General features: G+C 41.4%; 4 protein-coding genes across 7 annotated transcripts; 1 reads left to right on the top strand and 3 right to left on the bottom strand.

The window, feature by feature from the left end:
* Positions 1-51: 51 nt before the first annotated feature.
* On the bottom strand, positions 52-3,725 carry LOC116201884 (probable anion transporter 4, chloroplastic). 3 transcript variants are annotated; one of them, XM_031533332.1, is made up of 9 exons: positions 3,209-3,724; positions 2,467-2,693; positions 1,973-2,339; positions 1,844-1,888; positions 1,596-1,742; positions 1,372-1,509; positions 1,245-1,278; positions 610-789; positions 52-473 (listed from the first exon to the last, which is right to left on the bottom strand). In XM_031533332.1, the coding sequence occupies exons 1-8, from the start codon at positions 3,653-3,655 to the stop codon at positions 614-616; spliced, it is 1,581 nt and encodes a 526-aa protein (XP_031389192.1). In that variant the 5' UTR covers positions 3,656-3,724; the 3' UTR covers positions 52-473; positions 610-613. The 3 variants fall into 3 exon arrangements, with proteins under 3 accessions (XP_031389192.1, XP_031389193.1, XP_031389191.1); XM_031533333.1 differs by having other exon boundaries at positions 2,467-2,706; positions 3,209-3,704; XM_031533331.1 differs by having other exon boundaries at positions 1,844-2,339; positions 3,209-3,725.
* A 1,188-nt stretch (positions 3,726-4,913) lies between these two features.
* Positions 4,914-6,062, top strand: LOC116200644 (protein OCTOPUS-like). The gene has a single exon (XM_031531470.1). The coding sequence runs from the start codon at positions 4,914-4,916 to the stop codon at positions 6,060-6,062; it is 1,149 nt and encodes a 382-aa protein (XP_031387330.1).
* Positions 6,063-6,269: 207 nt separating this feature from the next.
* Positions 6,270-10,538, bottom strand: LOC116200035 (beta-glucosidase BoGH3B-like). 2 transcript variants are annotated; one of them, XM_031530698.1, is made up of 9 exons: positions 10,180-10,538; positions 9,764-9,968; positions 9,585-9,675; positions 9,293-9,438; positions 8,676-8,919; positions 8,274-8,378; positions 8,017-8,199; positions 7,415-7,616; positions 6,270-7,151 (listed from the first exon to the last, which is right to left on the bottom strand). In XM_031530698.1, the coding sequence occupies exons 1-9, from the start codon at positions 10,328-10,330 to the stop codon at positions 6,664-6,666; spliced, it is 1,815 nt and encodes a 604-aa protein (XP_031386558.1). In that variant the 5' UTR covers positions 10,331-10,538; the 3' UTR covers positions 6,270-6,663. The 2 variants fall into 2 exon arrangements, with proteins under 2 accessions (XP_031386558.1, XP_031386559.1); XM_031530699.1 differs by lacking the exon at positions 6,270-7,151 and adding an exon at positions 7,857-7,916.
* A 4,527-nt stretch (positions 10,539-15,065) lies between these two features.
* LOC116199175 (sugar transport protein 8-like) lies at positions 15,066-17,658 on the bottom strand. Its single transcript, XM_031529466.1, has 5 exons — positions 17,424-17,658; positions 16,911-17,230; positions 16,360-16,701; positions 15,922-16,209; positions 15,066-15,763 (listed from the first exon to the last, which is right to left on the bottom strand). The coding sequence occupies exons 1-5, from the start codon at positions 17,560-17,562 to the stop codon at positions 15,296-15,298; spliced, it is 1,557 nt and encodes a 518-aa protein (XP_031385326.1). The 5' UTR covers positions 17,563-17,658; the 3' UTR covers positions 15,066-15,295.
* Between the last annotated feature and the right edge of the window lie 674 nt (positions 17,659-18,332).

Raw genomic sequence — 18,332 nt, forward strand, 5'->3', positions numbered from 1 at the left:
TCTTATCTCTAGAGGTAGAGGACTGCAGTAGGAGACGATGTCGACGGTTCCTTGTGATGAAATATCTTTAGACTTGCATAATTCTAAATTCCGATCTATCGTGCAACAACCACCTTGGCAAGGCAAAAAAGGGCTCAGTTACAGATGTATCGCATAAAAAACCAGATGCCCACAGTTAATTGTACGACCCAATCATGAGTAAAAGAATCGCACTGCCTGCTGCACGATTCATGTACTTCTCACACTGAGGAACCAGCACATGCTGACATACTCTGCCGGTCGTGACCTGCACAGAAAAACGTAACTGGAAACTCTTGCTTGGCTGTAAACTATTGGTACCCCTGATTCTGGCATATTTACAGAATAGAAAAAATGTCAACATCTGTAAGCAGAAGATGGCGAGCCCTCCCCCAGTTTGCCTTTCCCTTCAGTAATTCTATCAGTTTATCATTATGCTCTCGCTAGCATTCTTCCTGTAAATCGCGCAACAAATGTAAATAAATAAACACGTGTCGATGTGTAAACAAGAAAGTAAGCAGATGCAAATGCATTGGCAACTTTATTCAACTTCCTGAGCAGAAAGGGATGCTGTGTATTCAGTGTACTGACCTTTTTATTCAAAATTGACTCTTTCCCCAGTAGAAAAGATATTCCAGAAAAGGGCAGCGAGAAAGTATAGGAGTGATGTTATCAACAAAAATCCTCGGAATGAACCCACCAACTCAACAAAGAAACCAGCTCCAACTGTCCCTACAATAGCAGCCAAAGTTCCCCCAGTATTCGCCATTCCTACAGCAAGAAAGATTATTTTAACAAATTTTAACTGAACGATGCCAGGTTTTGGAGAAATCCAGTGCATTCTATTCCATTTGAATGGGACAATTAATAGCAACTCGTAGATATCTGCTCCTCCAGTTGTTTGGCTTTTACCAAGATGTATGTATCAAAATCCACTGAAGGATAAGTAGAAACAAAGGACAGCTATTAAGCATTGTATCTTAGTTTTGGCATTTCAGCAGAAGTATTTAAAAAACAAGTGCTCAAAGCATTCACAATTATACCAACCCGAATGCCAAAATCTATTGCTTAACAATTGTTTATCAACAAGTATAGGCAGGTGAGGTTGATCAGCTCCCAGGAGTCGACCCCGTACTTTAAAAGTCTAAGTTGCATGTCAAGGCTCCATGAGCCATCATAAATCTTGGGACAGAAAAATGCATATCAGGGCAAGATAAAGCACTTACCATGCAAAACCCCAGAATACTTTGGTGCGATCTCCTACATTATATCAAATGAAATAAAGGGATTATAAACAAATGGGTTATTGAACTCTATTGTAGTCTAAGTCTGTTGAGTCTCCAAAAGTCGGACCTGAATGTTCACCAAAAAGCCAGAGTGACTGAAAGATTTTAGTCCCACTGCTAATGTTAGCCATGCAGATGCGATTGAAGGGCTTCTTGCAGAGGTCAGACCAATTAGAGCAATCCCTGGACCGATAAATCCAATTGACTGTAGGGGAGGTTAAAGTTAGATGCTCCTGTCTGAATTCAAGTCTGTGGACATTGTAAACAGATGTAAAAGATAATGTTCTGCACCTGCATGATCTTGCGCGTCAACGTGATACTCGTACCTCCCCGTATTAGCATGTCTGACCACATACCAGCTAGATATCCCACAAAAGCCATAACACTCCAGGGCACAGCACTAAACCATGCTGCTTGTCTCAGATCAACATGATATACCTGCTCAGAGAAACAAGTATATGTAATTTAAAGAACAGGATTTGGAATTTCTATATTCCAGTCACCAGGGATCTCATTCTAAAGCTATATATAGTCCTTACCGAGTTAAAGTAAATGGGCATCCAAGAGAGAATGACAAAGAACCCCTGTGAGAATAAGACAAAACTGGCTTCGTTCAGGTACAATATACTAAAGAGTAATATAAGATGATAAATCTCTCCCAGACATACCCAGCTATGCATGGCATTGGCAATAATCAAAGACCACGTTGGCAGTTTAGAAAGCAAACGCTTGAACGGAGGGATGACTCTGCTGGTTTCAGTTTTTGCATCCATCTTAATGGATTTCTTCTGCTCATTTAATATGTAATCCAATTCATACTTTGAGATTTGAGGGTGTTGGTCTGGCGAATTTGATGTTGCAGAAAACCATACAAGGACCCACAGAAATCCTGATAACCCAAAAATGACGAATGGTCCAAATATACCACCTTGTGACATAAGAATAGGAGAAAGAGTGAGTCCTATAGCATTTCCAAGTGTAAAGCCAGCCATAGCAATTCCTACTGCTCTGGCACGTTCAGTTGGAGGAAACCATCTAACAAGAATGTTGAAGCAGTTTTAGCATTTCGTTCAAAGGCAAAAGTCAACAAATCAGCGAAGGGAAAACTGAACAAAAAGTTCATCAGCAATAATGTCATCTATTATCTGGTAAGCATTTGTACCTTGCTACCATCTTGTTCATACAAGGAAGAGCCACCCCTTCTGCTACACCGAGAAGAGCTCTCGTGGCAAGTAGTGCTAAGAGCGATGTTTCAGCGGCCCACGGTGTCAGGAAAGTAGCGAGCGACCACAAAGCCACACCACAACCCATCACAATCTTACCGCCATAGTAGTCGACCAGCGTACCTCCAGCTATTGGTGAAATCAAGTATCCCCAAAGAAAAGATGACTGCCACAGAAGCCTACAGAGAGTCAATGGCAATCCAGAAATGCACATTCCATGCAAACAATGAACACAACATCATTTCCGAGGTACATAGCAGGAAGCTCACTAGGAGCCTATTGACGAGGTCTATGAATATCAGGCTATATTGTCTTCTCCGCATCTGGCAAATTTTATTTTCAATCGGGGGAAATAGTGATCAACGATCAGCAGATGAACGGAGGATTTAAATATTCATTGAATAGAGCAACTACACGAAATATTCAAGCTATTAACAACAACATCAGTAGCTTCCATTAACTAGTTCCTAACATGCATTTCTTCATAGCAGTAGCGGTTTTAAGCCTCTGGAATCAAATTTCTCTCATGAACCAATGCTCCAATCATATTTCTGAATTCAATTAGCGAAAGCGTTACAGAAACTATGCCATAAAAGTTCCTCCATTGCATTTTTCGTAACAATCGCCATAGCAGCAAGAAGAACTGTCGCAACTTATTAAGCAACGAGAACAGAGAAGGACCTGCACGATACCAGCGAAGGATCGGCTCCAACCATGGGTCATAGATAGTGGCAGGATGGCTACGGACATAACCACGCGATCAGCGTTACAGAGAGTCAGTGCCAAGGCAAGCATAGCCACAATTTTGACTCTCTCGGAGGTAATAAACTCGACAAAACTCGGAGCCTGCAACCTCCCACCTTCAGACAGCGAACTGAAACCAGCATCTCGAGAAGAAGCTCTGACAGGGGATGGAACCGTAATACCGTTCAGCCCAATCGGACCGGGCGTGGGTTGAATCCTCACAGGATTCGGAGGACTCAAACTTCCCGGGCAGTTCCGGCTCCGGAATTCCCACAGACGCGGAGGAAGACGAGCTCGATGAGGTTCCAACCTGCTGATCTTAGGTTTCTTGAAGCTCCGGGATGGATTGAAGATGGACTGCCTGAAAGGGTGCGGAATGTCCATTGCTGAGAGAGCGAGACTGAGGTTGAACTTTCGAAGAAGAGAGGAGAGAGAGTGAGAGACGATGACTAGCGAACCGAATCGGGAGAATATGATATAAACGGTGGTATAAAATTACGAAAATGACCTTATCATGCTGCACGTGGACTGTAGAAGGCTAGGCCGGGGCTTGTTTAGTAGATGCTGATACTATCTGGGGTAAATCGCAAATATTAAAACTTTCAATGAATTACCTTTATTGCCCCCAAAGGAATAAAAGTTATCAAAGAAACCCGAGTAATTTTCTTACAAGTTATAGGATGTGGACTTCAAAACCTTTTATAAACACATTAGTTTTCTATTAACATTTTCGATGTAGGATTCAAGATCCTTAACACTGCCCTCATGCAAAGCGATACAAAGTCGAGACATTATAGGACGAGACCCATAAGCAACATGCTAGGCTAACTTACGTGTACGTGAAGTCAAATTGGACGCATAAGTAACATAATGAAGAGCTCGTGTGGCATGCTTTATGTACTTCATTTGGAAGGATAGGAACTTCAAGATTTTTTTTCATAATGAAGAGCCCTCGAGGGAAAGAATTTGATATTCTATCCATAACTCAGTTCGAGGGCGCATGATGAGTATCAAAAACCGAGAGCAAAAGATCATAGGAATCTCAGAGGAAGCCTTATTGACGTCTATGTTGTTTTTTTTCTTTTTTTTTTGCCCTTCAGCAGAATTCGTATTTGTTGTATCTGGGTTCATTTGATTTGGACTTTTGAATATTGTTTAGCTATTGGGCTTGTTTGCCTATATATATGGGTATGCATGCCTATTACTCTGGGTGTACGAGCCTATTCCCAGTTTGGGTTTTATGTACTTTTAATCCTATTTGTTTGTTTCGTAATGAAAACGAGCCGATAATTCGGATTCCAAAAATAAAAAAATAAGATTTGGCACTCGCATGTACCTATGTTAGACTACTAAATATAATTTCAAGATTACGACCCAACAACAATAATCCAAGAGTTTTATCCCGTAGCATGTTTTCATGAGTCCTAACCTTGCCAAAGTAAATGGAGTTGATTACAAATAAGAAGGTACATGAAGTCAATCTCAAGAAATAGAAGTACGCGGATCTTTTTGAAATATCTCAAAAATGAATGGGTGATTTTCCAATCAACAGTCAACTGACTCATTCCTCAAAGTCAATCGGACAGTAAAGTGAGTCAATTCACCGTTATCCTTCCGCGCACACCTTCCCTCCTCCAGCCTCATGACCCGAAACACGGGCCCCGACGACCGCCGTCTCACCACATGCCACCGCCACCCAACCGCCGGTACCTCCGTGGGCTTCTGCCCCTCCTGCCTCTGCGAACGCCTAGCCTCTGTCGACCCCTCTACCACCCCCCGTCTCGTCCTCCCCGATCGTCCACCCAGACCCGACCACCAGCTCCACCGCAGCAGATCCTACTCCGTCTCCGCCACCGCCACTGCGACCAGTCGCGATGGAGTGAATGAGCCGCCGCGTAATTCTTGCGACTCTCGGACCCAAGGCTCTCTTCTCGGTCACTCCAGCCCCCGCCGCGAACATGGAGGCTCTGACAGGGAGCTGCGGCCTGGAGCAGGAGAAATTAGGATTTGCGAGAGGCGGAATGAAGAATCTGTTGCCGTTGATGGCGATTTTGAAGTAGAGGCGGAGTTGAGGACGGTGAGGGAATTCATAGAGCTCGAGCTGCATAGCAAGAAGCAGACGAGGAAGATACACAGATCGTTTAGGGAGTTCGGCGACAAATCGAGGAAATGGCGGAGGAAGGGGAAGACGAGGAATCGAGAAGGATGCGTCGAAGCTAGGGAATGCAGACTCAGGCGGAAATCATGTGATGTGGACCCTGCCATTGCTTCCGGAGTTTCTGTGGATTATCCCCGGAATTCGATCAACTCGTTCGAAGAGCCTCGGGTTTCACTGGATGGATACTTGCTCGGCAGGACGTACAGACTGACGCCACTGGTTTCAGTTCTCGGGGGTGCAAAGATAATTCGCGGCAGCTTGGATTGCTGCGAGAAGGGGAATGCCGACCTCAATCGATCCAATTCACGGAAGAAAGGAACTCCAATGGACGTTGCTGAGCTGAAGCTGAAATCAGCGGCAAAACCAAAGGTGTCTCTTGACGGCTTGGACATGTTCTTCGGAGCGAAGCTGATGATCACGGAGAGGGAGTTGATGGAGTGGAATTCGGACTCAAAGGCTGTTAAAGAAGAAGAGGGTATTGGTTCCGTGAGTGTTAGACCTAAGCTCGAACCTGATCCCAAGGATTTCGCTATCGGTGATTCTATTCGGGTTCTCCGTGCCGTGGACTGTGAGCAATTGGAGAAGTCACGGTCACGGAGGTGGTGGGGCATATGGGGATTGATGTCGAGGTGAAGCAACACATAAATGGTCTCATCCTGGAAAAGCAGTTGGGAGGCAGACGGCGAATCCAACTTCAAGGTCTGGGTTCCGACCCGCGCGTTGTGTTTAGCTTGAGGCAAGGAAGCAAGCTTCAGAAACTTTAGCATTGCGGCATCTTTAAGGCGATGAAATTAGCGTTTGTGGCCTGGAACTAATGTACCTGAGAATTTTATTGTAAAGATGCACAGTAAGAAGTTCCCATTGTACATGAAGAGTACTACTGTTCATAACTATAAAAATGACAGTTATTTCAGCTTCTCAGGCTGTTAATTTCTGGGAACTTCAACCGACCCCGATGCGGTACCGAGGTTCCATCCACCATTGGACATTGGATGGGGAGCCTAAGGTACGGTACAGCCCCGGAACCATATATAATTTTTCCGTTATTTGCTACTGATAGACCTGATCACGTTGGCTGGGTCTGTGCAAAATATGCTAGCACAGTTACATTGGGCTACCGAAATGAAAAATAATAATCTTACAGGGGCCTTTGCGAAGAAGCTTAAGCGGGACCTGTGACGGGATGAAACTTGAGAAGTTTTAAAGTCATCTGGATTTCTCGGGCATCCATGGACTACTCTTCTTTGCCATACGTTAGTCCGAAGCCCCGGGGAAACAGAGGATCGTAAGAGTTAGCCTCGGCATTCAATGGAAGTTGCTCAATCTTCCTAAACCACGAGACAGGCAATCGTCCGCTGAAGTCGCAGTCCCCGAATATAACGTCTGTAATTCCGTTCCCTTCAGTTCCGGGCAACCAAGCTGCGACGAGAGCATCGATCTTCTCCACGATTTGTGGTTCTATGACTAAGGGTCTCCCAGAGACCAAGATCACGAGCATGGGCATCTTTCCAGCAAGGAAATTTATCACCGCATTTCCGTTGAATGGGATGGTGAGTTCTCGGTTATCACCAAGGGACTCTGCATAAGCACTTTCGCCAACTGCAACAATGGCGTAAGAGAAATCGCTGTGATTTGCTAAGGTCGCTGCTGATGGGAATTGCTCGTAAACAACTTCTGTTTCTGCTCCTGCTGCTTCCTTAATTGCGTCAAAGATTGTAGTTCCTGCATAAGAAATGATTTCATCTGACATGTATCCCCAGTGTTCATATCATTTCGGTGATCATGCAGTAAATTAATGCCAAAACATCCCTCATTGTCATTGACAGCTTAATCCATCGTATTTCTTAAGCACGAAACTATGCATGTTCTGATGTCGTAGTCAACAGGTTGAATTAGTTTGTGTAGACTAACGTGACCCTGTCATGATCATGGAAACTGAAAATGAAAATGAAAGCCATGAAGTTTTCCATGAAGAGAAATCATACCGATTGTAATCCTGCCACTGGTACCATGCCAAGTTGCAGTCCATCCTCCACATTGGTAACCAAGATCATCGGCGTGTGATCCGGCAACAAGGATCCTCTTAGCATTTTTGTCTAATGGAAGGAAAGATTTCTCAGCATCCTTCCCGTTCTTTAGAAGAACCAAAGACTTCTGAACTGCTTCACGTGCCAGTTCTCTATGCAACTGAAGAAAGATCACGAAGTATTAGAGCAACGAGGTGAATCAAAGTATCAATAGAGTCCATTAAAGCACTATTTTTCCTATGGTAACAAAGATCGTTTGCTCTACCATAATTACTATAATAATTATGTTTTGCTCTACCAATATGGGTTAGTTCAAGTGGTTCGGCGCTTATTTCACTTAAGCAAAGTCTTGGGTTCGGGGCCTTGTGAATGCATAAAATTCACGATGGGAGAGATTTACCCCTTAGTGAGCCGACCCAGCTCGACTGGATTAGTCATGACCCAATTAGGCTTCCGGATACTAGTTTTCACACCGAAAAAAAATCCCTAGAATTATTAGAATAACCAATAACCAAGATACTTGAATGCCAAAATAATGGTTTCGTTTCATGCTTGTTTACCTTGCAACCAACAATGCCAAGCAAAGATCTGTCAGAGAAAGGATGCTCGAAAAGTCCAGCAACGAACTTGACTCGCAGTATCCTCTCAACAGCATCGTCAATCCTAGCGAGTGGTACTTCTCCTGATTCTACCAAAGCTAATAAATCATCCGCAAATTGTTGATATTTGAAAGGCTCCATAATCTGCAGGTCGAAAACATGTATTAGACATAAGGTGGATTTTCGTTGAGCTCCTGGGGAATCATAACTCAACCTACCATGTCTATCCCTGCATTGACTGCAAGGGAGACGCAATTCCGGTAGTTTGAGCCACGGGGTTCACTGAGCCTGTCCAGTGCTTCCCAGTCAGATATTACGAAGCCCTGCATTAACATCACCTCTGGGAATTAGCAGTAAAACAATCTAGGATGACACAATTGACACAAAATTAGTTAGACAAAACTGAATGCTGAGAAACATGATAGTTCAGAAAAGAGGCTGCCACCATCAACCGCGTCCCAAACTGAAGTAAATGGAGACTATATTATAAAAGAAAATAACCCAGATATTACAACTGACATGAGTGATGCGATGCATTCAATGTACATTGTAAATCTAACAGGAAAACTCGACGGGAAGCTCGAGGATACATCAAGATGAATTTATTAGAACTGTTTTACCTTGAAACCAAGGTTATTTTTTAGAACCTCGGTCAGAAGAAAGCGGTCTGTATGCAACCTGCGCCCATTCCAGCTAGAGTAGGACGCCATAACTGTAGAAACCCCCTGATCGATGCAGTCCAGATAAGGCGCCATGTGGATCCTCTCCAAATCCTCATAAGAAGCCATGGTGTTCCCCTCATTTATACCTAGTTCAGTGCCCCCATCTCCAACAAAATGCTTGGCACAGGCAATTACATTGTTTCTAGGATCAAGAAAGAGGGTCAGAATAGCATTTAGTAAAACCAGAAGCGAGTGGGGAATCAAGAGTTGAACAGTATGTGCGGATAAAGATGGTGCAAATGAGTTAGCTCCGCTGGAATCTAGTGGATGGCATGCGGCTAACAACTTTTGTCTAGGGATCAAAGAAAACTAATGTCTCTATATATGAGGGATAAACGCCTTCAACCATATGTGTAAGCCCCGGTAAGTTGCAACATGAACCTGAATCTCTACAAGCAGGGAGAAGAACTTGTTCTCGAGACAACTTCGCTGATTCTCTAAGCTTACATAATTACAGAGATGTAAGCCATGCTTATTAGGAAATTTTCCGATAATGCTAGCTAATAGCCTAATACCTTCCAGCTACATAAGGATAACCCTTTGGATGTCCTGGGGGTGGCTTTCCTTGCAAGCCTGTTACAATTGATGTCATCTTTCTCACGATGTCTGTGTCTTCGCTGTAGCTCTCATAACATCGCCCCCATCTGGGATCTTTGAGAACCTGTGAAGAATCCATTGAGAAAACCGCTGAAATAAGATATTATTAAAATAGTCCACATGACATGACAGCTAGTTGCTATTGATCAATCTTCGCGAAGAACCATCCTAAAGAGCAGGCAGTACGAAACAGAGTTTCCAATCACTTACGGCTACACAAGGTGCGAAAGTATAAGGAATGCCACTCGCCCTAACTTCAAGAGCTGTTGCAACCCCGATCCTTTCGACCAACTCTGCATCTCTGTGGCAACATTTTGATTAGGTGACTGCCACTTATTTGATGCATACTACGAAGAGCAGGATAAACGACACAAGTAGGACAAACAAACCTAGTAGCTCCAAGACCTATGTTATGAGGAAATATAGTAGCACCATAGATGCTATTGTTTCCGTGAACAGCATCGATCCCGTATATAATTGGAATCCCCAGCCGTGACTCGAGCGCAGCTCTTTGAAAACCATCAACCATGTCAGCCCATTCAGATGACACCGCATTCTCGCGGGGTCCGCTGCCTCCGGCGCTCAGTATACTTCCTGCAACAGATATTCCCCGTATCACTTGCAGAATTGTAACAAACAATTTGTCAAACCATGGATAACGGTTTGCTTCCCCGATCCCGTTCTCCATATCAAAGTTAACAGCTCGCCAGACGAGTTATTCAACACTCACAATGAAGATATGATTCAAGAACAGCATTAATAAGCTCGCAGACGTTCAGATGAACTCGCTCGCTCAGTCACTCACCAACGGAGAAGTCTCTGATGACCTCGGGGGTGGCGACACGCCGCTCGATCTGAGTCATCTGGCCGACCTTCTCTTTGAGGCTCATACGCGAGAGCAGGTCCTTGATCCGAGCTTCGACCGGCGTGCGGGGATCCCTGTACGGACAGTCCATGGCCTCCTCCGGTAGCTGGTTTGTTACTTGAAGCAACGAGACGGGAAAGAGAGCAGAAGCCACAGAGAGAGAGCTTCGGTGAATGAAGTGAGCGAGCAGGAGAAACGGCTCGTTTCGCGGCTCAGGACAGAGAGACAGCGACAGTTCAGCTCAGCGGGAGATGAAACGGAGATGATAGGGTGAGCGAGAGGGAAATAATTAGGTGTACTCATTTTATAAGCAGCGGGAAAAAAGAAGCGAGACAGAACTGAAATGGGTGGGTCGCAGGGCCCACTTGGCCACGTCGATATATAGAGACAAATTGATATCAAAACAAGAATTAATTTCAACTAATAAATTAAAACATCTCACAATTTGGAAATTACAAAAATGAAAGTACGAAGAGATGAACATATTACAATGTCTCCCGACCTCCCCCTGAAATCAAAAGGTTTTGCATTATTGATCGTATCTCTTTATTTTTATTTCTCATTAAAGGGAGAACGAGGTTCTGAAACATCATGCATATATTTTATTATCCAATCAAAACTTATTTTTCATGTGAATTTATTTTTGTAGCCGAGAATATTTTATTTTATACATCATTTTCATAACTTAATAATTTTTATCTGCCTTCCCAACTAACCACATGTTTGGTATTATATGGGCCCTTTGGACCGGTTGCTAAATGATCTAGCCTTCTTTTGTAACTGTGGTCCTAAGCCACATTGTCCTCGCAGCTCAATTATTGCGATTAATAAATGTAGATATCTACATCAGTTTATAATAAAACCCATTATTTTTATTAAAAAGGGCAAAAAAAAAAGGAGAAATTATTCTTTTCTTTTCTTTTTTCCTTTTTCCTTAAAAAATAGATTAGAAACTTACCCGTGTATAGCACGTCCTAATCCGCGCAATGTTTAATATTGTAGTATTTTAGTTCAACTGTTTAGTATTTTTATCAACGATTTTAGTATTTTATTTTAAATGTTTAATACCAAACTAAAATACTAAACATTTAAACTAAAATACTAAATATTATAAAAAAAATACTAAACATTTGAATAAAAATATCAAATGTGTCATCATAAAACTGAGTCATCTTAGAATTTTTCTATTTTCTCATATGCATATGTAGACACTACTCATTATTTTTCACTTTAGCAATTTCCCATATATTATTCTTTTATTTCTCATGAGAATTTTGCATAAATAGTAATGTCTTTCTATATTATATAATTATAGATCTCAACCAAATATTAGAGAGTAAGTATATCAAATGAAAAATAATGGAAATATCAATGTGAATTTCATTGGAATTCCTCCAGCCATTATCACTCAACTATTGGCTGATAGTTTACCTTTCACCTTGTATGGATCCCTTATTTTATATCATTTGTCGTCACTAAGAAATGATGATTCATTTGCAGGAAGTATTGCAGATCTTTTCGATTGCCTCTGTCTTATCAAACGTGCTTTCGCGAAACACAGTACCGATCTGGACAATTTCAGCACAAGGAGGAAACAAGCAATCTCACCAAAGATCGGACCTATATTTCCACTAACGGTGCTTGGACAACAGAGAAGTCCAGCCTTACAAGAACTAGAAACCGGCCAAACATGCCCGTCTCACACTCGTGGATCTCCAAGGCAAAGACGAGTTCGCCCCTGCAGGCTGAAACAAAGGCAGTTCTACTGGCAATCTCTCTAGCACTTAAACACGGCTGGAGAAAGATTTGGATTAGTTATGATACTTTGCTGCTTGTTGATGCTATCATCTATCCCAATCATTCCCCATGGGAAATTAGAAGTATCGTTCGGATATTGTTAGGTTACTAGCTCTACTTTTAGACTGGAAATGTACTTGGATTCCTCAATCTGATAACTCTCATGCACGTGATTTAAGCCAATACGGTAATGAGTCCAATTTTCTCTCCTTTTGTATGTCAGAGGGTTATCCTTATTTCGATGTACCGCTTTCATCTTAGTAATATATTCTTCATCTTACTTATCAAAACCAAAAAAAACAAAAGAAAAATAATGGAAATATTGACTAAACAACTCACGTTAATTGAAATGTATTCTATCATTGCGTGTTAAGAAATGTACCTTCATCCACTTATCAGAATAATTGTTTTAACATATAATTCCCTTTAATTGAAAGATATTCTATCTATATGTAAAGCAAAAATATTTAACCCAACTAAAAATTGTAAATATATAAAATTTTATTTTTTCTGTAATTATATAGAGTATTCTAGGCTAATTCAGGAATAAATAACGAATATTTATAACAATCTATATGAATATAAAGGCAATATTAGTTTGCAAGCTCGTGTTGATTAAAAAAAGTATTTTATTAAATTTAAGAAGGTGTAGCACAGTAGCGTATATTCTTACACCTCAACCAAGAGGTTGCAAGTTCGATACTCGTTATTGGACTACTTGTACCCTTTTTTTGTAAATTACTCGTGTCTCTTTTATTAAATATTAGAATTTCTTTTTCATTGTATTAGGCCTATAAACTTCCCTTGCAACTCAAAAAAAAAAATCTCTTAATATAATATAAGAAAAAATGTTACTTATGAGAATATTGGACTAAAAACTTCCATTGATTGAAAATAATAATAATAATAATAATGGTGGTAGTAGTAATAATAATGATGATGATGATGATGATGATGATGGTAGTAATAGTAGTAATAATAATAATAATAATAATAATAATAATAATAATAGTAATTATTGTTAGTAATAATAATAGTAATAACAATTGGCAATAGCAAGTTGATCACATTTAATTTTCCTTTGTCATTGCACTCCATAGGTTAATCATACTCCATCAAATTTACACAAGGCAGAGTTTGGTTTTTTGGGAGGTGATAGTTGAAATTTTTTTTGGTATGTATTTTGGTATTTAGAAGTTCAATGGGCCTTGACGAATTCAATTCGAATAGAGTTCCTCAGCCCATTAAAGTGTAAAACTCTCTCAATCAAGGATTTTCTTCATTTCCAAGACATGAACCCGGGATTTTGATCAAAAGGAATAAGCGCCAAACCGTTTGAACCAATCATTGTTGACAAAAATTTTTCCTTTTTATTAATAAAGAAAAAGCTCCAAGTCAGCAGAAAAAAAAATTATTGAATTCATTCTATCAAAAAAAATCAATTAATGTAATAGGAAAGTTTTTCGTTTTTTTTTCTTTAATAAGTAATTTAATAGGAAAGTAATTTACAATGAGATTATGTATGAATGTCTCAAACTCCTCAGATTGAGAATTTTGTGGGGGAGGTGTTGAGATACGTTATCACACATGGAAAAATTGAGAAATAAACTACAAGCTTATATGAGATTTGGGTTCAGGAACCTATTAGCTTAAATTTTTAGGTTGCAGATAGGTTCAAGTTTGTATAGACCCAAGTGAAAATTTTACATGGTATCAGAGCAAGTTATGCTTTCGCGGGCTCATGTGGGCTCATACTATGCCAGATTCGGTTTCGAGGTAACCAAGAGTGCGCCTCATGTTGATCGGGCCCAAGAGTGGCTTGGTCCAATTTTGAGGTAGCTAAAAATGCACCTCTAGTTAGGCACGAGTGAGGAGCTCGAGGCTAATTTGATATTTGTCCCCCCCCCCGCACAAGCACGAAAGATGATGCCCGGCTTGTGGTCAGTTGTTAAGGGAGGGCATGTGGCACGTGTTGGACCACACGTTGCCACGTGAGGACGGGTGTTGAGATACGTAATCTCACATGGAAAAATTGAGAAATAAACCACAAACTTATATGAAGTTTGGGTCCAGCAACCTATTAGTTTAAATTTTTGGATTGCAGATGGGCTCAAGTTTGTGTAGACCCAAGTGAAAATTGTACAAGAGGAATAGGAAACTCGAGATCAAGGGTCACTAATGGAATATGGAGAAATATTATTTGCAGAGTTGGCATTCTTCATCAGCACTCAAGTTGGTAATCTACATTCCATTGGATCTCCTCTTTGAAGACTCTTTGAACATCTGGGTTGAGAGGAATGACAAGATATACTAAAAGAAGTACACTGATACCGCTGGATTAATTCGCCGGGTTATTGAAGTTTTGAGATTAATGAAAATTATTTCAATTCCAAATGTAGGCTTCAAAATAGCAGATTCAGAAATTTCAAAGTCTCTTGGCTTTAGATAATTTTGCTGTTCTGTCGGTGGAGCTTAGTTGATCACCTGATGTGTATAGCAGATTGTGATCTTGGATGAGTGGCTGTAAACCTTCTATATATTCCTTTTATTAATGAAATTGCACCACTTATGTTTAAAAAAAAAGTTGTGAATTTAGGAGTTGAATCTGATTGGATCATCTCTGCATGGACCAATCGTTCTTTCCTTCTCGTAATCTGTGCAATCAATGCGTAATTTTTCCAGCTATGCTTTCATATTTGGTGGGATTGAGATTGTATAAAAGTGATCACCGCCGATGCAACTTGCAATTATGGATTAAAATGGATGATCAGAATTCCAACTATGAATGCATGTATATGATGCTGGCCTTGTATCAGACCAAAGACTGGACGAGGTAATTCATTCAACCGTTACAATAAGCAGCTCGGCAGTAGTAGCATGGATATCGAAAAAGACAGATCGATTAGTTCGACGTGCAGATACCAATTAATGATTTTTGAATTAAAAATGAGTGCAATCAGATTAAGTGCGTCGAAATAAAGAAGTCAAACTGTTTGCTTTTCTATTTATATATATATATATATATATAAGCAGCGCAGTAATTTCTTTCTTGTGCCATCAAATGTATGTACTCATTCATATGTAGCCGAATCTATATGAATATTGAAAAAAAGACCTACCTATTTTGCGTGAAATAAATCCTAGAAACATGAAAAAATATGCACGCACAACAACGTAACGGTGGATTTGACCCAAAAAATAAATCCTATAACGCGTATTGCTGTCTATTTAGATTATATAGATGACTTGGTAGCGCCCTCTAGTTTCTGGTCATGGTGTCCTTCCATTCCAAGTGGGCTGGAGCTGGACTCTCCTCCTCATCGAAGTACCTCTTCCAGAACCAGTGCTTCTTCCAAGCCCGCTCATTCATCTCATCGATCGGAATCCCCTTGGTTTCCGGCAGAAAGAAGCCGGCGAACAGGCCCATCAGGACGATCCAGGCAGAGAAAAAGAAGAAGATTCCGGACCTCATTCGGCACAGCATTGAGAGGAAGGCCTGAGCAATGAGGAAGGTGCAGAGCATGTTCATGCTCACTGCGAAGAAGAACCCGGCATTCCGGGTCTCAAGTGGGAAGATCTCGCTCGGGATCAGCCACCCCAGCGGACCCCACGACCACGCAAAGCCTGCCACAAAGACACACACTAGGAGCGCCACGATCTTCGCATAGATCTGGGGCATCTCGTTCGTGGACTGTAAGAACTTCATCAGGATTCCCCCCATCACGCTCTGCATAATCAATAAATAGTACATAAACAGTCATATCCACGGTCCTTCCTTCCTACTATATTTCATGGTCACAACCGGCATCGTCTTTAATTAGCCCGTCTCATCTCCAGATACGTTTGAAAAAAAGAAAAGAAAACGAGTTGAAAATTTCCACGGACCTGAGCAATGAGCATCTGAAATACAGATTCCAGTAGTAGCACTCTTCGCCCAAACCGATCAACCGTAAAAATTGCAACCAAGGTTGAGATGACATTGACTAGGCCCGTTACTACTGCCGATAGCAGCGATGCGCTGCTCCCAAAGCCCATGGTCTGGAACAGAACGGGTGCATAGAACATGATCACATTGATGCCAGTGAACTGCTGGAACACCTGAAGGATTGTCCCGCAGATGAGCTGAGGTCGGCTGGATCGCTTCATCAAGTTCCTGAACGAGTTTGTCTCGACCTGCTTTTTGACATGAACAGTATTAGACCACCTCTGTTCTGAAAGTGTCTATATTATATATATATATATATGTATGTATGTATGACCAACCACAGTTTTCACAGAATACACACATACAAATGTTAAGTGGGAGCTTTTGTGGTATCTGACCTTTTTTGCCAGTTCCGTGGCATGTAGTATCTCCTCGAACTCCCTGTCCACGTCATGGACCCCTCGGATCCTCCGGAGAGTCTTCAGGCCGGCCTCCAGTTTCCCGCGTTCGATTAGGCTCGTGGGGGTCTCTACAATGATGAATGAGCCAACGAGGAGAATGATGGCAGGGACTGCAGCGCCACCAAGAGAGATGCGCCAACCGTACTCTTGGAGTTGGGAAGTCCCATAGTTGATGACATTCGCCACGAGGATCCCGACAGTGATTAGGAGCTGGAAGCATATGTTGAGGCCTCCCCTGTATCTTGCTGGGGCTATCTCCGATATGAAAAGGGGAACTGCCTGTTTTATGACCATTAAATCGGGTCCAAATCAGCTCGACTTTAATTATAGATCTATAATCCTATCTCTAGCCCTAAAAGTGTGTTTGGTACAATAGAATGAAATACAACCGGAATGGTATAAAGATCGTAACATCACCGACGGACCCACATTCCAAATTAACACGTCATTATTAGATTTTGTTGGAGAGCAGAGCATAAAACAAGTACCTGATTCCCGAAACCAACTCCGGCACCAAGGAACAGCCTGCCGGCGATGAGCATGTAAATGTTCAGTGCCGCAGCATCAAGGATGGCACCCAAAAGGAAGAAGATGGAGGCAGCCTGAATGGTTGGTTTGCGGCCGAACCGCTTGCAGAACAATGAGGCTGCGAAGCTGGCCACGATTGCTGCCAGGTAGAGGGAAGACGTGAAGAGCTGAAGGTACTCATTATCGTACTTGCAGTAGTTGTTCTCCTTGACCTCGTGCTTCCTCTCGTAGACTTCATGGAAGAACTTCATCAGGAAACTGTCCATGGACGTCACTCCCCCTGCCATATATAAACCGACAAGTTCCATGCATTATTCCATAACACAGCAGTATGTACGTCAATAGTTTGATCAGAGCACTCTGTTTTCCATAAAAATAAATAAATAAATAAATAAAATCATTAATTCCTCTTAACTCGATTGCTTTCAGGTTGGCCATCCCAAACAGAAAGACAGAAGAATTAATAATCTCACCGGAAATTCCGATGTCATAACCGAACATGAGACCACCGAAGGCTGCAATGATGCTGCAGATCAGCACCTGCCCCGTCAGCTTTGCCGGAAAGTCCTGCCCTCCGCCGCCGCCTGATTCAAGTGCTGCCACTGTCGGCATCTTCTTTCGTAGTTTCAACAGAAAAGGAATCACTATGGAATAGTTCTTCTCACTATTAGTCGAGGCTGGTTGTATTTCTAAGTGCTTAATAATTATCTGAACTCTGCTCTCCTTGGCACGACCTCTAACCTCTATGGTTATATATAAACACACCCTGATCAGAATCTGATTAGTCCTAATTATGTATTAGGGAAGGATATCTATCTATCTATCTATATATCTATCTGTATGTATACGATATATACGAATGGATAAGAGGAAACAAAAAAAAAAGAGGTTTTGAAATTTGCATTTACAGATATTTTCTATCCGAGATTAATTAGGCTGTTTGGGATATAACATCAAGATCCTAAAATCTTTCCGATATTAACAATGCGTTTGTTTTCGGAGTTAAAGTCACGAATTTGTGATTGTGATTGTGATTGTAGAAGAAGACAAAAATATATGGGGCCCACCAGTTTGACTTTTGAAATATGAAATGAATGAAAGGTATAGATAAATAATTATAATGGGATTGTATTTTAATAATATATGGGGCCCACCAATTTGACTTTTGAAATGTGTGTTTTGTTGTGTAGTGTTTTGAGTTAAAGTTAAAGTTAAAATCTTAAATCACGACTTTGAAAACAAACGGAGCGTTGTCCAGTTTGTTAAATAAAAAGCATCACTTATCCCCAAAAAAAAAATTGTGAATATAAACGTATATACTTCTTTGGTAGTAACAGGGTATGCCTCATTAAATGCGAACAGTGGTCTGATTATGAGCATTG

The sequence above is a fragment of the Punica granatum genome, chromosome 3, assembly GCF_007655135.1.
Source record: "Punica granatum isolate Tunisia-2019 chromosome 3, ASM765513v2, whole genome shotgun sequence".
Lineage (NCBI taxonomy): Eukaryota > Viridiplantae > Streptophyta > Magnoliopsida > Myrtales > Lythraceae > Punica > Punica granatum.

Coding starts and splice junctions, on each gene's coding strand:
- LOC116201884 (XM_031533331.1), bottom strand. CDS start 3,655: ATGGACATTCCGCACCCTTTCAGGCAGTCCATCTTCAATCCATCCCGG. Junction 2,340..2,466: donor ATGAACAAGATGGTAGCAAG/GTACAAATGCTT, acceptor CATTCTTGTTAG/ATGGTTTCCTCCAACTGAAC. Junction 1,743..1,843: donor TGCCCATTTACTTTAACTCG/GTAAGGACTATA, acceptor TTCTCTGAGCAG/GTATATCATGTTGATCTGAG.
- LOC116200644 (XM_031531470.1), top strand. CDS start 4,914: ATGACCCGAAACACGGGCCCCGACGACCGCCGTCTCACCACATGCCAC.
- LOC116200035 (XM_031530698.1), bottom strand. CDS start 10,330: ATGGACTGTCCGTACAGGGATCCCCGCACGCCGGTCGAAGCTCGGATC. Junction 8,920..9,292: donor TATCCTTATGTAGCTGGAAG/GTATTAGGCTAT, acceptor TCTTGATCCTAG/AAACAATGTAATTGCCTGTG. Junction 7,152..7,414: donor CAGTGGCAGGATTACAATCG/GTATGATTTCTC, acceptor TTTCTTATGCAG/GAACTACAATCTTTGACGCA.
- LOC116199175 (XM_031529466.1), bottom strand. CDS start 17,562: ATGCCGACAGTGGCAGCACTTGAATCAGGCGGCGGCGGAGGGCAGGAC. Junction 16,210..16,359: donor CCACGGAACTGGCAAAAAAG/GTCAGATACCAC, acceptor GTCAAAAAGCAG/GTCGAGACAAACTCGTTCAG. Junction 15,764..15,921: donor TTCAGATGCTCATTGCTCAG/GTCCGTGGAAAT, acceptor TTGATTATGCAG/AGCGTGATGGGGGGAATCCT.